This window comes from Haliotis cracherodii, unplaced genomic scaffold (genome assembly GCF_022045235.1).
Source record: "Haliotis cracherodii isolate W230 unplaced genomic scaffold, xgHalCrac1.p SCAF_1, whole genome shotgun sequence".
NCBI classification, from domain to species: Eukaryota; Metazoa; Mollusca; class Gastropoda; order Lepetellida; family Haliotidae; genus Haliotis; species Haliotis cracherodii.
This window is the reverse complement of record NW_027266264.1, coordinates 78,043,262-78,061,908: the sequence shown is the minus strand read 5'-3', so window position 1 is coordinate 78,061,908 and position 18,647 is coordinate 78,043,262. Positions and strand designations below refer to the sequence as shown.

At 42.4% G+C, this 18,647-nt stretch overlaps 2 protein-coding genes across 2 annotated transcripts in view; both read right to left on the bottom strand.

The window, feature by feature from the left end:
• The window catches only part of LOC139478207 (uncharacterized), a 35,465-nt gene extending 27,182 nt beyond the window's left edge, over nucleotides 1-8,283 (bottom strand). The window contains exon 1 of the mRNA XM_071260913.1: nucleotides 8,219-8,283. The gene's annotated coding sequence lies outside the window, so the exon portion shown is untranslated. The remainder of the gene's footprint in view (nucleotides 1-8,218) is intronic.
• Nucleotides 8,284-10,345: 2,062 nt separating this feature from the next.
• The window catches only part of LOC139478132 (integrator complex subunit 3-like), a 34,329-nt gene continuing 26,027 nt past the window's right edge, over nucleotides 10,346-18,647 (bottom strand). Inside the window, exons 29-32 of the mRNA XM_071260500.1 lie at nucleotides 18,080-18,171; nucleotides 15,778-15,850; nucleotides 14,601-14,757; nucleotides 10,346-13,605 (exon numbers count right to left, since the gene is read on the bottom strand). Coding sequence (XP_071116601.1) covers nucleotides 13,534-13,605; nucleotides 14,601-14,757; nucleotides 15,778-15,850; nucleotides 18,080-18,171 — 394 coding nt within the window. The 3' untranslated portion in view covers nucleotides 10,346-13,533. The remainder of the gene's footprint in view (nucleotides 13,606-14,600; nucleotides 14,758-15,777; nucleotides 15,851-18,079; nucleotides 18,172-18,647) is intronic.

The window sequence follows — 18,647 nt, the reverse complement described above, 5'->3', positions numbered from 1 at the left end:
CAGTAGTATAGTCTAAGTCCGCAGGAACCTTTTTTGGTTGATCCGGTTGATCCAGGCGGATGCGAAGGTGATTGGTTGATCCAAGTCACGTGATCGGATAGGATGACTCATGCATCAACAGCACGTCGGGAAAGGGTGGGGAATGAAAGGTGTGTGTTTATAAGGCAGAAAAGAATTCATAAGAAAACAAAAGTAAAAGGTTATGAATAGAGCTATATGTATGGCGTGCTGCCCTGAATAGACAAGCAGCCCAGTTTGAATTGAGCGCGCTTGACAACTCACGTGGCCCTATATTCGCTAGAGCGTGCGACCTGGTTTGATGAATACAGGGTGTGTGTTGAAAGTACATCATACCACAATAGAGACGGGTTGTGTCAACTTTATATACGCCGGATAATGTAGTGAAAAAAATGTACGTCTAGCTGGATCAAATTCATCTTGTACGGTCTACAAGTTGTACACCATGAACGTTAGACAACCTGTATAGAAAAAAACCCACATAGAAGAAACAGATAAGACTATACTAGCAGTGTCGTTTAATTACATTTAGCGCGCAAGAACGAGGTAGTCATGTCACCCTGCATTGACTATAACACTGAAGGCAGCCAGATTTCGAATCACCCGCGCTGCGTACTATTGTGAACCATTTGTAAAGACTTATTCAGCCCTGTCCCGACTTGCATAGTTGATGTTTCAATGCTAGCTTTTCCTTTTAACGCGATGACAAATAAACCGTGCGGTTTGAGTTTTAACCGTGTCACATGATGTGCACAGTTTTACTTCAGAACGTACTATTTTTAAAAAAGATAGTTAGAACCATGTCTCTATGATTGCTTTTTTAACATACTCACAAGTGTACTGTGAAGAAAAGAGTGTCTTCCAAGATTCCCTGCACGTGTAAGACAGCATAAACTCTACAGTAGTGTAGCGCGACAAACAGTTTTACTCTCGCCAGTAAACGGATTGGACGTGAACAACATGAAGAAAGCATCAGAGCTTAGACTTGACCCTAGAGATATATTTAGGAAGACTACGTTGTGTAAATCACAACAGAGAAAGAAACCACAAGCAGCCAAGAATTCGACGCTGAAGACAAAGAAGAGACAGGTAACACCTAAAATGAAAACGATGACAACCAAACAGGGATCGAAGACAACACCCCAACCCGTGAAAATACAACATGTGTCGGAGGTGAAGGCTGTGGTGGAAGCGTCAACAGAGTCAAGGGTATAAAAGAAAGCTTCATACCCTCTAATCGCAAACCGTATTGGATCACCATGGGGGTTGCCACCTGTCCGGACTGTGAAAAAATGTTTTCAAGGAGAGATGTCATGTTACGACACAGGAGAAATAAACATAGCATATCGCCGCCGTTTCAAGCCCACCCGCCGCCGCAAGTCCACCGACCATTACAAGCCCACCCGCTAACGCCGCCGCCGCAAGCCCATCCGCTACCGCCGCCGCAAATCCACCCGCCATTACAAGCCCACTCGCTAACGCCGCCGCCGCCGCCGCCGCCGCAAGTCCACCCACCGCCGCCGCTGCGTCAAGCCAACCCGCCGTTACAAGCACATCCGCCGCCGCCGCCGCCATCGCAAGTCCACTCGTGGCTGCCTCATTTACCATGTATATCTGATCTTCGAGAACAATTCAAGTTCCTGATTCCCTCAAATTCGCGAGTTGTGGGACCCAGTGGTTGTGGAAAGTCTGTGTTTACCTCTCATGTACTCTGGCATGGCCTGATCCAACCCCAACCTACCCGCATCGTTTGGTGTTATACTCAATGGCAGCCATTATATCAGGACCTCGGTGAGCAGCTGCCTCAGCTGACCTTTGTTAAAGGAATTCCCTACGATATCTTGGATGAGGATTACTTTGATGCTCGTCAACAGAACGTGTCCTGGATGATTTCCTGGTCGAAGCAAAGCACGACAAGCGTATTTCGCGGCTGTTTACTCAAACCTCACATCACAAGAATGTATTGATCTTTCTCTTGATACAAAATCTGTTTCCGAGAGGTAAGGAATCGAGAGACATTGCTTTGAACGCGCATTATGTCACCTTGTTTCATTCCCCCATAGATAAACAGCAAATCAAACTCTTCGCTCGTAGAATTTTCCCCGAACATATGGATCACTTTATGGCTATGTATGAAAAGGTTGCTGAAACACCCTATGGACAACTCACCATCGATCTAAAACCTACCACCAAAGATAAGGATCGACTGCATGTTAACCTCATAAATGAGGAAAACAGGAGAACAACAGCACAGTCTGAACCTGATCTGCGTAGGGAGAAGTTGACTACAACAGAATCTCTGGATAGTCCTCTGACACAAGAAGAGAGATTGCCCCAACATCAGCTCACTCCAATTGAAACCGATTCAGACACGAGTAGTGAGACATCATCGACTATGGCCACGGCTTGCGCAGATTTCGGGGTGCTGATAGATAACATGCACGATCTACAGCGACATATCAAACACTGGTGTCCGGCCAATAGCCTTCAACCTAAGAGAAAGCGTGCCAGACTCGAGAGTGATGACGATGACAGTGACTTTGATGACCTAGCCTCTTCCCAGAAAGGCAGTGGTCTTGCCGTCAAACCTCCACGTGGGAAGTCAACATTCACTAATCTGGAAGCCGAGGAGTGGCAAAATGTAGGCTTACAAGGCATCTGGAAGCAGGTGTACGATACGTTTCATGACAAGATGAAACTGCAGAAAAAACAGTACAAGCGACAGGGACGAACGCAAGAATGGATTGAGAGAAGATTGAAACTGAGGTGGGAGGATCTAGTGCGTAGTACTCTCAACTATGCGATGGAATATACCACGTACTTTAAAGAGGCACCTCTGTTTCAAAACATGCTATACAACCTGGGAGACATGAATCCTTCCACGGAACAATCCGTTCTCAAAAATAAAATCAAACTCCTCCTAAAACCCAAGATGAAAGAGATCCTGCCTTTGATGGATATGCCGGAAATAGAAAGTGAGACTGAATCTGATAGCGTTGCAGAGGATAACGACGGTGATGACGAGGAGGAGGATGATGATCGTGAGCAGAACGATTAGGCATAAATACCCATCACTACTATATCAGTCTAACAGTCAGAAGAGAATGCCGAGTCAACGCCACGCGTCTAGTTTGATTCATATTTTGAAAACACCTCGTAAACTGAGGCGTTTGAACGATAAGAAATACATCTGAATACATCTAAAACGTAATGTCATCATCATTTAAATGGTGAGTTTAAAAGCGTATTTTACCCTTACAAGGACGAGTGCATTCCACACACCCTTCCTGTTATCAATGTGTCACTGTTTACAGTTCGGGCGAACATAACCCTATAGACATGTGTGCGGGCGAGTTAATTCAACAGAAATCTGTCATTTACGATGTGTTTATAAATATGAACTGCTAACCACGCTCATAGTCATGTTGCGTGTCGTGGTTAGAACCGTAATTGATCTATTGAAAGGTGTCATACATTCGTGTTCGGATATAGGTACAACATCTACACGCACATACTTTCCTACATCATTCAAATGTATTAAATACCGGATACGTTTAATAGACACCAACGAAAGAAAGGTTTAATGAGGGGAATACCCGTATATATCCTCTCTGAAATAACTCCCTTTTAAAATAACAAATGTACAACACATCTTCCCTAACATATCATAAATACGGGACACTGGTCACACAATTTATGAATGGGAAGCTTCAGTCGAGGCTGGTATGTTAACATTAATTGTAAGGCCGGGGTATGTTGACATTGTTATGGACGGTCGGTCGCTTAGTCTCTGCTATACATTAGCTATGAATAAACCTGCTTCGACATATATTTCCAATAAAACATTTTCCTCGTCAAACGATTTTCCATGATAAACTCTGTTCTCTCTTCGAATTAAGGGTGAGTATTGTAAACATGAAAATGTCCTATAGATTGCTTCCATCACTTTCCTAACAAACCTAGCTTCGTGCCGTCACACTGGTACATGTACTTATCAGTTTTCTATCTATTTTCAAAATAGCACATTCTGAAGTAAAACTGTGCACATCATGTTACACGGTTAAAACTCAAACCGTAGGGCTTATTTGTCATCGCGTTCAATGGAAAAGCTAGCGTTGAAACATCAACTATGCAAGTCGGGACAGGGCTGAATAAGTGAACGCCCTCTATACAAATGGTTCACAATAGTACGCAGCGCGGGTGATTCGAAATCCGGCTGCCTTCAGCGTTATAGTCAATGCAGGGTGACATGACTACCTCGTTCTTGCGCGCTAAATGTAATTAAACGACACTGCTAGCTTGCTGATTGTATAGTCTTATCTATTTTGTCTATATATTTTTTTCTATACATGTTGTCTAACGTTCGTGGTGTACAACGTGTAGACCGTACAAGATGAATTTGATCCAGCTAGACGTACATTTTTTTTTTCCCTTACATTATCCGGCGTATATAAAGTTGACACAACCCGTCTCTATTGTGGTATGATGTACTTTCAACACACACCCTGTATTCATCAAACCAGGTCGCACGCTCTAGCGAGCGCGGGTTATTTGAATATAGGGCCACGTGAGTTGTCTAGCGCGCTCTATTCATAACCCTTTATTTTTGTTTTCTTATGAATTCTTTTCTGCCTTATAAACACACACCTTTCATTCCCCACCCTTTCCCGACGTGCTGTTGATGCATGAGTCATCCTATCCGATCCCGTGACTTGGATCAACCAATCACCTTCGCATCCGCCTGGATCAACCGGATCAACCAAAAAAGGTTCCTGCGGACTTAGACTATACTACTCTTGTCCGATCTGTCCTCAGTTACCCCTACCCTGTCTGATCCGCCCTTAGTTAACCCTGCCTATAGCATGACCTGTCCTTAGTTAACCCTGCCTATAGTATGACCTGTCCTTAGTTAACCCTGCCTATAGTATGACCTGCCCTTAGTTAATCCTGCCTATAGTATGACCTGCCCTTAGTTACCCCCCACCCACCCCATATGACCTGCCCTTAGTTACCCCCCCCCCCCCCCCCACCCCACCCTTCTTGTCTGATCCGCCCTTAGTTAACCCTGCCTATAGTATGACCTGCCCTTAGTTACCCCCCCCCCCCCCCCCACCCATATGACCTGCCCTTAGTTACCCCCCACCTCACCCTTCTTGTCTGATCTGCCCTTATTTAACCCTGCTTGTAGTGTGATCTGCCCTCAGTTAACCCTGCCTGTAGTGTGATATGCCCTCAGTTAACCCTGCCTGTAGTGTGATCTGCCCTCAGTTAACCCTGCCTGTAGTATGATCTGCCCTCAGTTAACCCTGTCTGTAGTATGATCTGCCTTTAGTTAACCCTGCCTCTTGCCCGACCTGCCCTCAGTTAACCCTGCCTGTAGTATGACCTGCCCGTAGTTAACCCTGCCTATAGCATAACCTGTCCTTAGTTAACCCTGCCTATAGTATGACCTTCCCTTAGTTAACCGTGCCTATAGTATGACCTGCCCTTAGTTAACCCTGCCTGTAGTATGACCTGCCCCCAGTTAATCCTGCCTGTAGTCTGATCTGCCCTCAGTTAACCCTGCCTGTAGTCTGATCTGCCCACAGTTTACCCTGCATCCAGTCTGACCTGGCCTCAGTTAACCCTGTTTCTTGCCCGATCTGCCCTCAGTTAACCCTGCCTCTAGTCTGATATGCCCTCGGTTAACCCTGCCTTTTGTCTGACCTGGCCTAAGTTAACCCTGCCTCTTGCCCGATATGCCCGTAGTTAACCCTGCCTGTAGTATGATCTGCTCATAGTTAACCCTGCCTGTAGTATGATCTGCCCGTAATTAACCCTGCCTGTAGTATGATCTGCCCTTAGTTAACCCTGCCTGTAGTGTGATCTGCCCTCAGTTAACCCTGCCTGTAGTATGATCTGCCCTCAGTTAACCCTGCCTGTAGTATGATCTGCCCTTAGTTAACCCTGCCTCTTGCCCGACCTGCCCTCAGTTAACCCTGCCTGTAGTATGACCTGCCCGTAGTTAACCCTGCCTATAGTATAACCTGTCCTTAGTTAACCCTGCCTATAGTATGACCTTCCCTTAGTTAACCGTGCCTATAGTATGATCTGCCCTTAGTTAACCCTGCCTGTAGTATGACCTGCCCCCAGTTAATCCTGCCTGTAGTCTGATCTGCCCTCAGTTAACCCTGCCTGTAGTATGATCTGCCCATAGTTAACCCTGCCTGTAGTATGATCTGCCCTTAGTTAACCCTGCCTCTAGTCTGACCTGGACTCAGTTAACCTTGCCTCTATTAACTTTAATAAACTCTGCCCCAAGGTAGTCTGCGTCGGACTTGGCTTTAGTTAACTTTATAAAACCATTTCCTGGAGGTTTGGGGAGAGCTCAAATGTAAATAGAGATTTACAATTCTAAATGTGTTAACTCCAAACCAAGACAACTGACAGGTTATAGTATCACCCTACCTGTTTTAGTGTGGATAGTATTGTTAGACCAGATTTACACTGCCACTTTTTGGGCACTACCCAGAATTTAACTGACACTCTTCCTGCACTACCCAGAACTAAACTGACACTCTTTCTGCACTACTCAGAATTAAACTGACGCTCTTTCTGCACAACCCAGAATTAAACTGACACTCTTTCTGCACTACCCAGAATTAAACTGACACTCTTTCTGCTCTACCCAGAATTAAACTGACACTCTTTCTGCACTACCCAGAATTAAACTGACACTCTTTCTGCACTACCCAGAATTAAACTGACACTCTTTCTGCACAACCCAGAATTAAACTGACACTCTTTCTGCACTACCCAGATCAATGAATGAATATGCTTCTTTCAGCACTATTCCACAAACATCATGGCAGGGAACACCAGAAATGGGCTCCATACATTGTACCCATGTTGAAAATCAAACCTGCAAACGCCTGGACCACTGGGCTATCACACCTCCATTGTTTTCATAATTAACTGAACAAAATCTAGTGAAACTGAAATGTAAGTATGACTGAATTTCAACACCTAATTTTATGCTAATTTTCAAAGATCAGTCTTTCTATTGCAGAACAGGTACCCTGTAACTCATGTTCGCTGCATGTCAACCAGAGGGAGTGAGTTGGGTTTAACACCGCTTTGAACACTATTGCAGTTATATCACGGAGTGTAAGCTTAATGTGGGAGGAAAGCCCGAAGTGATGCAGATCTTAAGACTACCACTTCGGTGAAAACCACGAGCAAGGGTATGATGCTGACAAACCTAGAAACATAATCAGGGCGAACCGGGATTCGAACCCACAACCATAGGTTCCTGGCGTGCCAAGGGGCGCAACTCTGTACAGCGAATCGCAGCGCCTTGGGCTACTGGGCCACCCGTGCTCCTGCATGTCAACCAGAATCATGATGGAGTCGAAACATTGTAATTCATGCCACAAAACAGCTACTTGTTCCAGACTCAATTATTAACATAAATATAACCTTTATCCCTCTCTCTTTGTGTCTGCGGCCCAGTATACATCTATACTGCAAATTTTAGCTGACAAACTATTTTCAATCAAGGCTTCTTATCTAAGACACTGTAAAATATTTTACTGAACCCTTTGACCATATGTGTTTTCAAATAAAGTTGTCTACAAATGTCTATGGACTTCAGTTGCGATGCTTTGTAGAAAGAAAAGCTGACAAATTTTCAGTTGAACCAATCAACAAGGAATGCAGTAAAATTTGGAAAAGATGACTACCGGTATGTAGTTATTAAATTCTCATTATTATTATTTTTTTACTCTGATATGATACCTCTTGCATGAAGCTGGGGGCACGGGTGGCCCAGTCGTCTAAGGCGCCGCAATTCGCTGTGCAGAGTTGCGTCCCTTGGGCACGCCAGAAACCTATGATTGTGGGTTCGAATCCCGGTTCGCCCCAATTATGTTTCTAGGTTTGTCAGCACCATACCCGTGCTCGTGGGTTTCACCGAAGTGGTAAACGTCTTAGACCTGCATCACTTAGGGCTTTCCTCCCACATTAAACTGTCACGCCGTGGTATAACTGGAATACTGTTAAAAGCGGCGTTAAACACAACTCACTCACTCATAGAAGCTGGTGTCAGGTGAACAGGGAGTAAACAATGACAGACCAATCGAAATGAAGGACGGGTAAAAGATGTCAGCTTACTTAAACAATTTCCACCCTGATTCGGACATTTTGATATTAAAAGACTCACAAATTTCCTTTGATGGAACTCCTCCTTATTCCGCATTTAGAAAACACTGTGTACAAAACATTAACAAGGAGATAACTGTATGGCCCCACAGAGCCCGATGTAGCTGTATAGTACATGCCTCAACGCAAACTATTATTGAAAAATGAAACCTTATAGTTACGTCTACATGCACTGAGTGCATGCCTATTTTTAAAAATTTGTTTGTGACTAACCCGTACTTGTCCCCACAACACTGATCTTTGAAAACACACACTCTACCTGTAAGCTTTATTTACCTTACTGCATTACTAAGTCCTGTGTTGCGTAAGTTGCGACGCTGTCTTGTTCTTGATGGGTCACCAGACTGGCGTATTTCAAGATAATGTGCATATGTTCCGATTATTTCACACAAGGTCACTATTGTTCATCAACCATCATTTTGGCACCTGGTTTTTCGTAATTATTTTCCAGTAAACACAAACAAGAGAGTAATTATCAAATAATATTCACTGACCTATCTAGAAATGCAAGTTCTGTGATATTTCATGTCCGAATAAAATTTAATTTTCATTGTTATAATGTAATTTGGTGATCGTGGACATGGTTGGGGGTAAGAACAGACGATTTAGCGTCTCACAACAATGACCCAATGTGTGTCATACAGCTTGCTGCATGCATGACCCGAGGTTATCATAATATCCAGCTCGATAATGAGGGAATGTTTTAGAGACATGTAAATGAATTAATTGAAATAAAATATGTTATGAGATGAAATATGATTTAAAATACCTCAGCATATTAAACATTGATATTATACATAGGCCACACTGATGTCATGCTCTTCTTTCAGGATTTTCTTGAGGCGTCTGGAAGAAATAGGTTCATGTTTTCCTGTGAAATCTACGAATGTCATCTCTTAATGTCGGCTTGTCAAAACTGTCTAGCTTTTCCTTTTTCATGTGTTTTATTATGGGCCCCTTTCCCGCCAATACAGTTACTGTTGGTACAACCAGAGGTGTAGGTGACCTCGGGTCGGGCAGTAAGCATGATTGACACACATTAGGTCATTGTTGTATGATCCTAAATTGTCTGTTTTCCCCCACGACAAGACCATGTCCATGATCACCAAATTACATGATAACAACGAAGAAAATATATTCGGACATGAAATATCCCAGAACTGGTATTTCTAGTTAGGTCAATTATTATTTTTCCACATTAAACGACTTTCATCTCGTAAGTTTGAGTTTAATGGAAAACAATTATCAAAACAAGGGCGCCAAAATGATGGTTGGCGGACTATAGTATATATGACATTGGCAAAACACAGGCCCATGTTTCATCACTGATAAAGTTATGTGACCAGGGTGCTACTAGTGCAACTAGGTATTCATGTGAACATGCACCTTGCGCAAGGTAAATAAAGATCCTTAAATCAAGCGCTGTCCCATTTATTGGGATTCATTGTCAAGGTACAGAAGCCAGATATACTGGTCTAAATCCTTTACGCACTCATACTGAGAACTGAAAAGCCTCTTTGTGAATTGGACATTAGAAAGTTCACCTGACACACCTACCATGCAGGTGACGTCCCACCATCTTCTCGAGGCAAGGGAGTTAACTGACTGTAAAAGTCCAGTTTCCACCCTTGCCAGACAAGGCTGCAATTCTGTGGGTTGATAGTTGGTCTCAAAGTTGCTATTACAAGTTATGTCCCTTTGATGTTCATCCTATCAACCAATCAGATTACAGATATATTATTACTTGCATTTGCTTCAAAACAAAATGGCTGGGCCCATTCAAGGTGGTCTAATTAATAATAAAGATTTATATTGTTACAAAACAGGTCTCACCTCGAGAAATGCATCAAATTACTTGAGCACCTTGACTTGAAGGAATAGATTTGGAAAATATCTGTAGACGCCCAGTTGACTGTACAAATGCTTTTCAAATCCTGCAAGTGACCTAAATCTGCACGGCAGTTTAAAAACCGGATGTCGATTACGCGATTTCTATAGTCAGTTAATGCCCTTGACTTGGGAAGATGATTTCCCACAATATGTACTCAAACAGCCCTAAGGGCCAGGTGAGCTTAAAACACCACACAACACCACACTCTTGATTCATATACATTTTACATCTGCTAAAACATACTATGATACAAATGCAGAGAAGTTTGCAAGTCCATAGTCCCTGATAGTTGAATCAGCTATCAACACTGTGTGAAACATGATGTGATATCATACACAATGAGCCATGAGGAGAATTTCTTTCAATAAAAGCTATCCACCACTGCGATCTCATAATATACATAAACACTTGGTATATAAATCATCCAATGGTGGGTACAAGTACAGGACCGTTTGTTCCTTGTAACCATGGTTACAAACCGATGCTGTAAAAGGAAATGGGTGAATCTCAGCACTCTCAGAAACAGATTTAATCTAACAAACAAAACATCACTGAACAAAATGAAGATGAGACCAGTTGTAAAAAATGCAGTGAACAGTGATGGCTTGAGGGGTGAAGAGCAGAGACGAGTCTTTCTGTTAATCCATCACTTATGGGCAGCTGGAATTGACAGGTTAACAGAGCTGGTTTGACACAGTAGGATAATCAGGAACCTTTCTGTCAGTGCAACCTTCTCTGATTGATATTCCAGTTGAACACAATACTGCCTTCTCTTGATCTACTCCGCACTGCAGGTCAGAGATAATACAGGCCATTCTTGTTCAGAGAAACAATGGTTCTGTTGATATGGGTCCAGCATCCTCACTGGCTCAGTAAATATGAAACTGAAGTCATGATGGGGTACAAATGCATCAGAATATGGACAATGATGGATGAAAAAATATACATGAGGATGGATGTGACCCATCTTGCATTCAAATCAAAAGAGTTCTGAGGAATTTCAACAATCCCACCACTGTTATCCAAAGGCTGTAAAGGGGAGATAGTCCTAAGTAAGGGAGATAATCCAAAGACTGTAAGGCAAGACAATCCAAAGGAAGCAAGGGGAGATAATCCAAAGTAAGGGAGATAATCCAAAGGCTGTAAGTTGGAGTTATCTACTACTGCATGGTTAAGACAATATAAAGGTTGTATGCATGGCATAAAAAATATCATCCCACAGCTGTAAGTGGATGAAAGCCATGTTTGTCAGTATCTTCTGTGGTAGCTGCACTTACACATATCCAGTTTCAAATGCCTTCATACAGACAATGTGGTACAAGCATGACCTTCATGATGATCATTCTGTAGCGATTCCTGGTTAGTAGCCTCCCTGTCCTAGGAAGGTCTGCACAAATGACATCTAGGTTGTGTTCAAGGGGACAAAGCTTTCTGAGATTGTGTTGCAGTTCCATGTTGGCAGTAATCAGGGCATAGATAATCATGAAGTATTTAGATAGAGTGAGTGAGTGAGTTGGGTTTAACGCCGCTTTTAACAGTATTCCAGTTATATCGCGGAGTGTCAGCTTAGTGTGGGAGGAAAGCCCGAAGTGATGCAGGTCTCAGACGGTGAAACCCACGAGCATGGGTATGGTGCTGACAAACCTAGAAACATAATCGGGGCAAACCAGGATTTGAACCCACAATGATAGGTTTCTGGCGTGCCCAAGGGACACAACACTGCAGAGCAAATTGCGGCGCCTTAGACAACTGGGCCACCCATGCCCCCTATTTAGATAGATATGTATAAGATAAATAAACAAAAACAAACATAAGCTAACAAAAATTCTAATGATTCCTTGGTAGCCAACCTTCTCATGCTATGATGAGAAATGATTGTCTACTTGCACCAATGTTTTAAATATTACTGCTGAGAACATATTGCGAAAAGATTGCAGTATACCGGACACCTTCCGCCATTTTGGTAAGGGTGTACACAAGCTCATTCCTTCGTAACGGTTTCTAAGTTTTTCAGACGCCATTTTTACGGCATCGCTAAAATAACAGGGTGTTTGGGGGTCACTCAACTCCCCCCACTCAATGGCTTGAATTATATGCACTCCTAAGTAAAGCCCATTTTTCTAATAGTGATGCTCTCGTGTGCAGATTTGATAGTAGCATCAAACAAACATGTCGGATAGGTGTCCAGTATAAGGCAAGTGTACCCATATTGTTTTAAATTTCTTAAGCCTGATTTGTAAAAAATAATTTATTTTTCTTTAATTAATTTCATTTTGGTAAGAGAATACACTAGCTGCAACATGGTTGATAATACTCCTCCTTACTTGTCATATGAGAAAAAGGTTTATTAATTTAAACTTAGGCTTGGAGACTGATCAACATCACTCGATTTACTGTTTTCCAAATGGTCTTACAGTGCATGTGCTAGTGATGCAGATCCCAGGATGTCAACGGAACAGATACCCCAAATATGAATACTGCTCTAGTTTTTCAATATTTATACCAGCTGCTACTTCTCCTAAACCACATCCCAGTCAACATTCTGATGATCCTATATCTAACATCCTGGCACTGTCAATTACATCATCATCCAAGGCTACTATAAGACAGTATTCGGATGAACCACGGGATGCGTTTTGATTTTAGAAGATCTTCAAATAGTTCAATAGTCAGCACTGTAACATACACAGTATGTGTATAGCACATCAAGATGAATGATACATGTTGCGTAGTTTCATTTGCGTTGCAGTCAACATACCGGTAATCCATTCTAGGTCTTGTCATTCCTTGTCTTGTCTACACTTAATAAAGCAGCACCCATTATACTTTGCATCATGAAAACCAGGAAGGCAAGCTGTCGAAGCATTCTATCAGCTAACTTGGTGCAGACAGAGACAACAACATCCTTTTATCATTGTAGGCCTAACAAATGGTATCAGTTGATCATTGTAAGCAGTCAAATAGGTGAAAATGGCTTGGATTTTCTGGGTTATACTTAGTTCTTGGGAAAGTAGTACTTCTTGTTTAGGCTTGTCCACAATGCAAGCGTAGAGTCATTGCATGTGTACTGATACACATCTACATATAGCTGCCACAGTGACCTTCATGCTCAATATCAGATTATCTCCCATTCCTAAAGGTCATCAGTTTTTCCAGACAGGAATGTGGAGATGAATGACCACATTGAATGTGGTTTAGTAGACATTAACAATTCATCCTCCTTCACGGAGTAAATCTTCAAAGTGTAAGACAGCTCACGCAGCACCCAGCAGCCCACGTTGTGATTCGTACCATCCTATTCCTGGTCTCATCATCTCTGGATCACAGGAAGTCCATCTCCCCTGCTGCTGGCAATTATCTGGCATGGTTCCAACACCGGTAGGCACAGACAGATGTTCTAGTTTTCAATCCCAGTCGTCAGACTCTCAGTCACTGTCGTCATCTAACGGGGCCGCTGCTTTCTTACGCTTCTTAGCCTTCGGCTTCATTTCTTCATCCTGCAATAGTCAGCATCAGGTTAGAAAAACATTTTGAGAAAAAGCAATGGTAGCTATTAAAACTAAATCAGTGTCAAATGGCGGTGGTGGTTCCGGCTTAAGATGAGAGTACTGACCTACATCCATCAAGCAATCTGAGCACAACAATGATTGTGAGTGAGTGAGTGAGTGAGTGGGCGGGTGAGTGAATGAGGGAGTGAGTGAGTGAAATTGCGTTTAACGTCGCGTCCAAGATTATTTCACTTATATAACGTGTGTGTGTGTGTGTGTGTGTGTGTGTGTGTGTGTGTGTGTGTGTGTGTGTGTGTGTGTGTGTGTGTGTGTGTGTGTGTGTGTGTGTGTGTGTGTGTGTGTGTGTGTGTGTGTGTGTCTGATTGTACTAGTCCGGACTGATGCCGATTTATAGTGCTAGCCCACTGAGATACCATGCCGCAGTTTAACATGAATACCCACTCAGACACAGTATACTGACTCGAGCCGACCAGTCCTTGCTTTACCCCCTTAATGCCGAGCGCCAGACAGGGTAACAACAAGTACCGTCTTTTGGTATGATGCGGCCGAGAGAGAGAGAGAGAGAGAGAGAGAGAGAGAGAGAGAGAGAGAGAGAGCAAGCATATGCTTTATCCACTCTGCTACCACAACTACTGCAAGTCTATGTTAAGGCATAAGAATCGAAACAGTCTTAGTGCTAAGATGGTTCTGTGCAAATGTGACAATCTAAAGGACGGGAAAGTGAGCAACTCTACAGCAATCCAAGAAGTCGGCACCAAGAAGAAACCCTACGTCTTCAATGGAATGAGCAGCTACAAACACAAGGATACTCTCCGTATCCCAATCACAGGACATCTTTCAATGGATAACAATTTCTACATTGTTTGTAGTGATGTTTCAGGACTACTGTCTGCCCGTTCATAAGATGTATCACACTACACAGATGTTGTTATCCAAACAAAATTTCCTGTCTTCAAGCATTCCAGGAAACAACCAGTTCCTACCTCGCTACTAAGAGATTCACTTTCTGTTTCATCAACTACTGCCTTTCTGTACTTGTTGGCCTTGGGACTAGCATTGGATGCCTTCCGTCCACCCCGCAACACTCGGGTTGTCTTGATGTCTTCAATATCCTCTGCTAACGCAAGAAGGTCACTGTATCTGTAAAACATGGGTTTCAAAATAATTAGGGAATTCTGGCGGAAAGAGGAAAAGAGGAAAATGTATGGTCAAAAACATGTTCTTTCTTTAAGATCATCTGCATTTGTACAACCTGTCCGTATGACGATGCATTACTTGAACTTTTGTACGCCATACAAATTATGTCCTTGTTCTGTGGGTGAGCCTATTCTGCATCATGAAAAAGTACAGTAGTACAAGAAATTGGATATTCATGATATCAGTATACTTATCCTGACACAATACTTTCACAGACACGCAAATTCCTCGTGAACTTTGAACTTATAACATTCCACCGGTCACTCCCTGCCCTTGGTTACCAGAAAGATGTATCTGTCCCAGATCCCTTCTCATCTGCGCTTAGCTTGATCATCACACATGAACAACCAAATACATGTAGAAACAGGCACATGTCAACAGGCATATAGAGAGGCGGCCAGGCAGGAAGTAACAGTCATTATGTGAGTGAAGGCGTATAGGTTTCCAATGTTCCAGCAATATCACAGTGGGGGGACACCAGAAATGGGCTCCACGTATTGTACCCATGTGGGGAATCGACTAGGGTCTTCAGTGTGACAAGCAAATGCTTTAACCACTCGGCTACCCAACTGACCAAAAGTTCCCACTACCTCCACAATCACAATATCTTATCTGTGAATCCAAATCCCAAGCATGCGTCTTTCACAGTGTGCAATGAGAAGTTATTAAAGGGATTAAGGACAGATAACTCCCGATTGCTAACAGATGGCTGGCGACGCCCCAGAGGAGGAAGAGGCACGTTTTTTGTTCTGGGTTATGGGATCAAAGTCTCAGAAGGAAACTGCAAAGAGTTGTGTCAGGACAAAAAAATAATCAGTCCTATCTGCCTGCGAATCTTATTACATGGTAGCTAATGCTGGGTAATGTGATTCCATAAACACTTAAATCATATCATCAGTTAAACTGAACTTTTTTCGGATACAATGATGGTTTTCTATGTATTAAGCTCCGATGTAGTCTCACTTTGTTTTCTGTGATTCTGTGGCGAAGGACTGTACTTGTTGCAAGGCGTGCTGAACACTTTCATTGTTGAGAACTGAAACACAAAACATGTGCGATGATTATTTGTCTTCTCCTGCAAAATAACATCCAAAACACACACCAAACACAACAGCCAGCAGGACCTTCCTCTCAAGGTCACCAACTTGCAGAGAGGGACTTTGTCTATGACAGTCTTCAATACTTCAGATAATTTACAGTGGAACATAATATTCTGTTTGCTGGTATTGCCTTGTCATGATGTACAACTCCAACTGGATGGGAGACTCATAACGATATGATCTTAGTTATCTAAATGAAGCAGTGATGTCAAGGATCACAGACTAATAGGTCAATGGCACAGTTGGATATAACAAACATAAAGGTAATTAATTCCCATTTTGCGACATGTCACATAGTGCTTATGGAATGGCAGAATGGAAGTGGTGCTGGAACATTCTTTAAACTATGATGTCACCATACTGTTATCTTATAATAGCACTATATGACGTCATCAATGGAATGTCACTATAATCTCCATTTCAGCTATACAATCTCCACTTCATCCATGTGACCTCCATTTCAGCAATATGATCTCCATTTCAGCTGTATGATCTCCATTTCAGCTATGTGACCTCCATTTCAGCTATGTGATTCCCACTTCAGCTATGTGATCCCCACTTCAGCTATATGACCTCCATTTCAGCTATATGATCTCCATTTCAGCTATATGATCTCCACTTCAGCAATATGATCTCCATTTCAGCTGTGATCTCCATTTCAGCTATATGACCTACATTTCAGCAATATGACCTCCATTTCAGCAATATGATCTCCATTTCAGCGAGGTGATTCCCACTTCAGCTATGTGACCTCCATTTCAGCAATATGATCTCCATTTCAGCTATATGATCTCCATTTCAGCTATATGATCTCCATTTCAGCTATGTGATCCCCACTTCAGCTATGTGATCTCCATTTCAGCTATATGACCTCCATTTCAGTAATGCGATCTCCATTTCAGCTATGTGATCTCCCTTTCAGCTACAGTCGTGCCCCGCTTATACGGACTTCAGATATCCGGAAACCTCGGTTCCTGGACGATTTTCATTCAAAACGAAATAATTACTATATAAATTTACCCGTATATCCGGAAATTCAGTTTCCGGAACCGGACGGTCATTTTCATACACAAAACACTGAAATGCACTCAAAATTGTCTCACTTATCCGGACAGTACACTTCCGCTGGTGGTAATATCTTTGATTCGTGAGAAGTCAATTAACCAGTGACATTGAGTTACGTTTGAGACAAGCTTGTTTATTGTACATGTAATCCCCCTCGATAAATATGGCGTCTGTGGAGGTCAGAGGTCAAAGTTGAACTTCATTACGTATTACGAGAACATTACGTGGCATTGTTTTATATCTAGGGATTAAGATTACCTTGTGTATTTTCTCGTAAACTAAGCCGGAAACAGCAATCAGCTGTACACATGTTTTCTTGGAATCGACCGGTGATTCGGTAAAGACACACCCAATGATATAACTTTATAGGATTTTTAATGCAAGGATCGACAACAATTGTATCTTAAACTATTTTTTTTATCAGGAATAATATATTCCATTATTTTCTTAATTATATGCAGCCTTTACTAAACATATTTAAAATAATAATAACCCTAAGCGAAGCAGCTGATCGCTATTCCCGGGTATTATTTTTTACATGGAACCAGTCTGACCAGTCACCGTCAAGGCTCACGCGCACGTGATCGCGTGATCGCGAGAATTTCATGTTGACATAGAATCGTCAAACAAAAACAAATATGACTTTAAACGAGTCAAAGTATGTCATTTATGATATATGTATCCATTCTCTGTCAACTAAAGTTCGTTTCAAGGCGTCAATAGCGGTATTCTGACCGTGGTTGCTGTTAATAACGGTGAGTTGTGCGATCTTCCGCTCGCTTCACGCACGATTTCGCCGAAAAAGTAATAAAAACAATATGTATAAGGAATTTTGTCATGAGTTGCATAATTGAAGGGAAGTAACTCTTCCAGTAAGAAGCTGGTTTCAGTTATACGGAAATTCGTTTATACGGACGAATTGTGAAATGACGCAAGCGTCCGTATAAACGAGGCACGACTGTATATGATCCCCACTTCAGCTATGTGATCTCCATTTCAGTTATGCGATCTCCATTTCAGCTATGTGGTCTCCATTTCCGCTTCATACAAGAAGACACATCCCTGAGACATACAGACTGGGCCAGACAATGTCTACTCACATGATATGTTGCGACACACTTGCCGCATGTGGTCTAGATGGGACAACACCTGGTCCACTGAAGGGTTGTCCTTCTTCATAGCCGACCCGGTCCTGTTGGTTAAAAGTAGATAGCAATTTTGTTATTGGTGATATTTTTATCATGGAAAATACATAATAAGCAATATTATTTTTACACAAAAGAAAAGAGTTGACCACCCACAATAAAATAATCTTTGAAAGCAATACTTATTTGTAGCTTGCAGTTTTTGAACACCATATCTCTGATTCTGTAACCTTCCACATCAAACAGAACTTACTCTCTTCCTGCAATGCTACAAGCAATAATGCAGAGAGGACCAATGGCAGTCAAAGTCAGACTGGTGATTTCTTAGATTATGCTTGGCTCATAAACTGTTACGTTCTCATACCAACTGATAGCTCTGTCTAGGCGGGGGAGGGAGAGTTACGAATGTTATAATCAGGGGTCAGGAAAATTTAAAATCCCAATCGGACATTTGCATTTAGGCCACGCCCCCTGCAAATAGCGTATTTTAGTACGACTTTTTACACACACATTACAAGTTGTT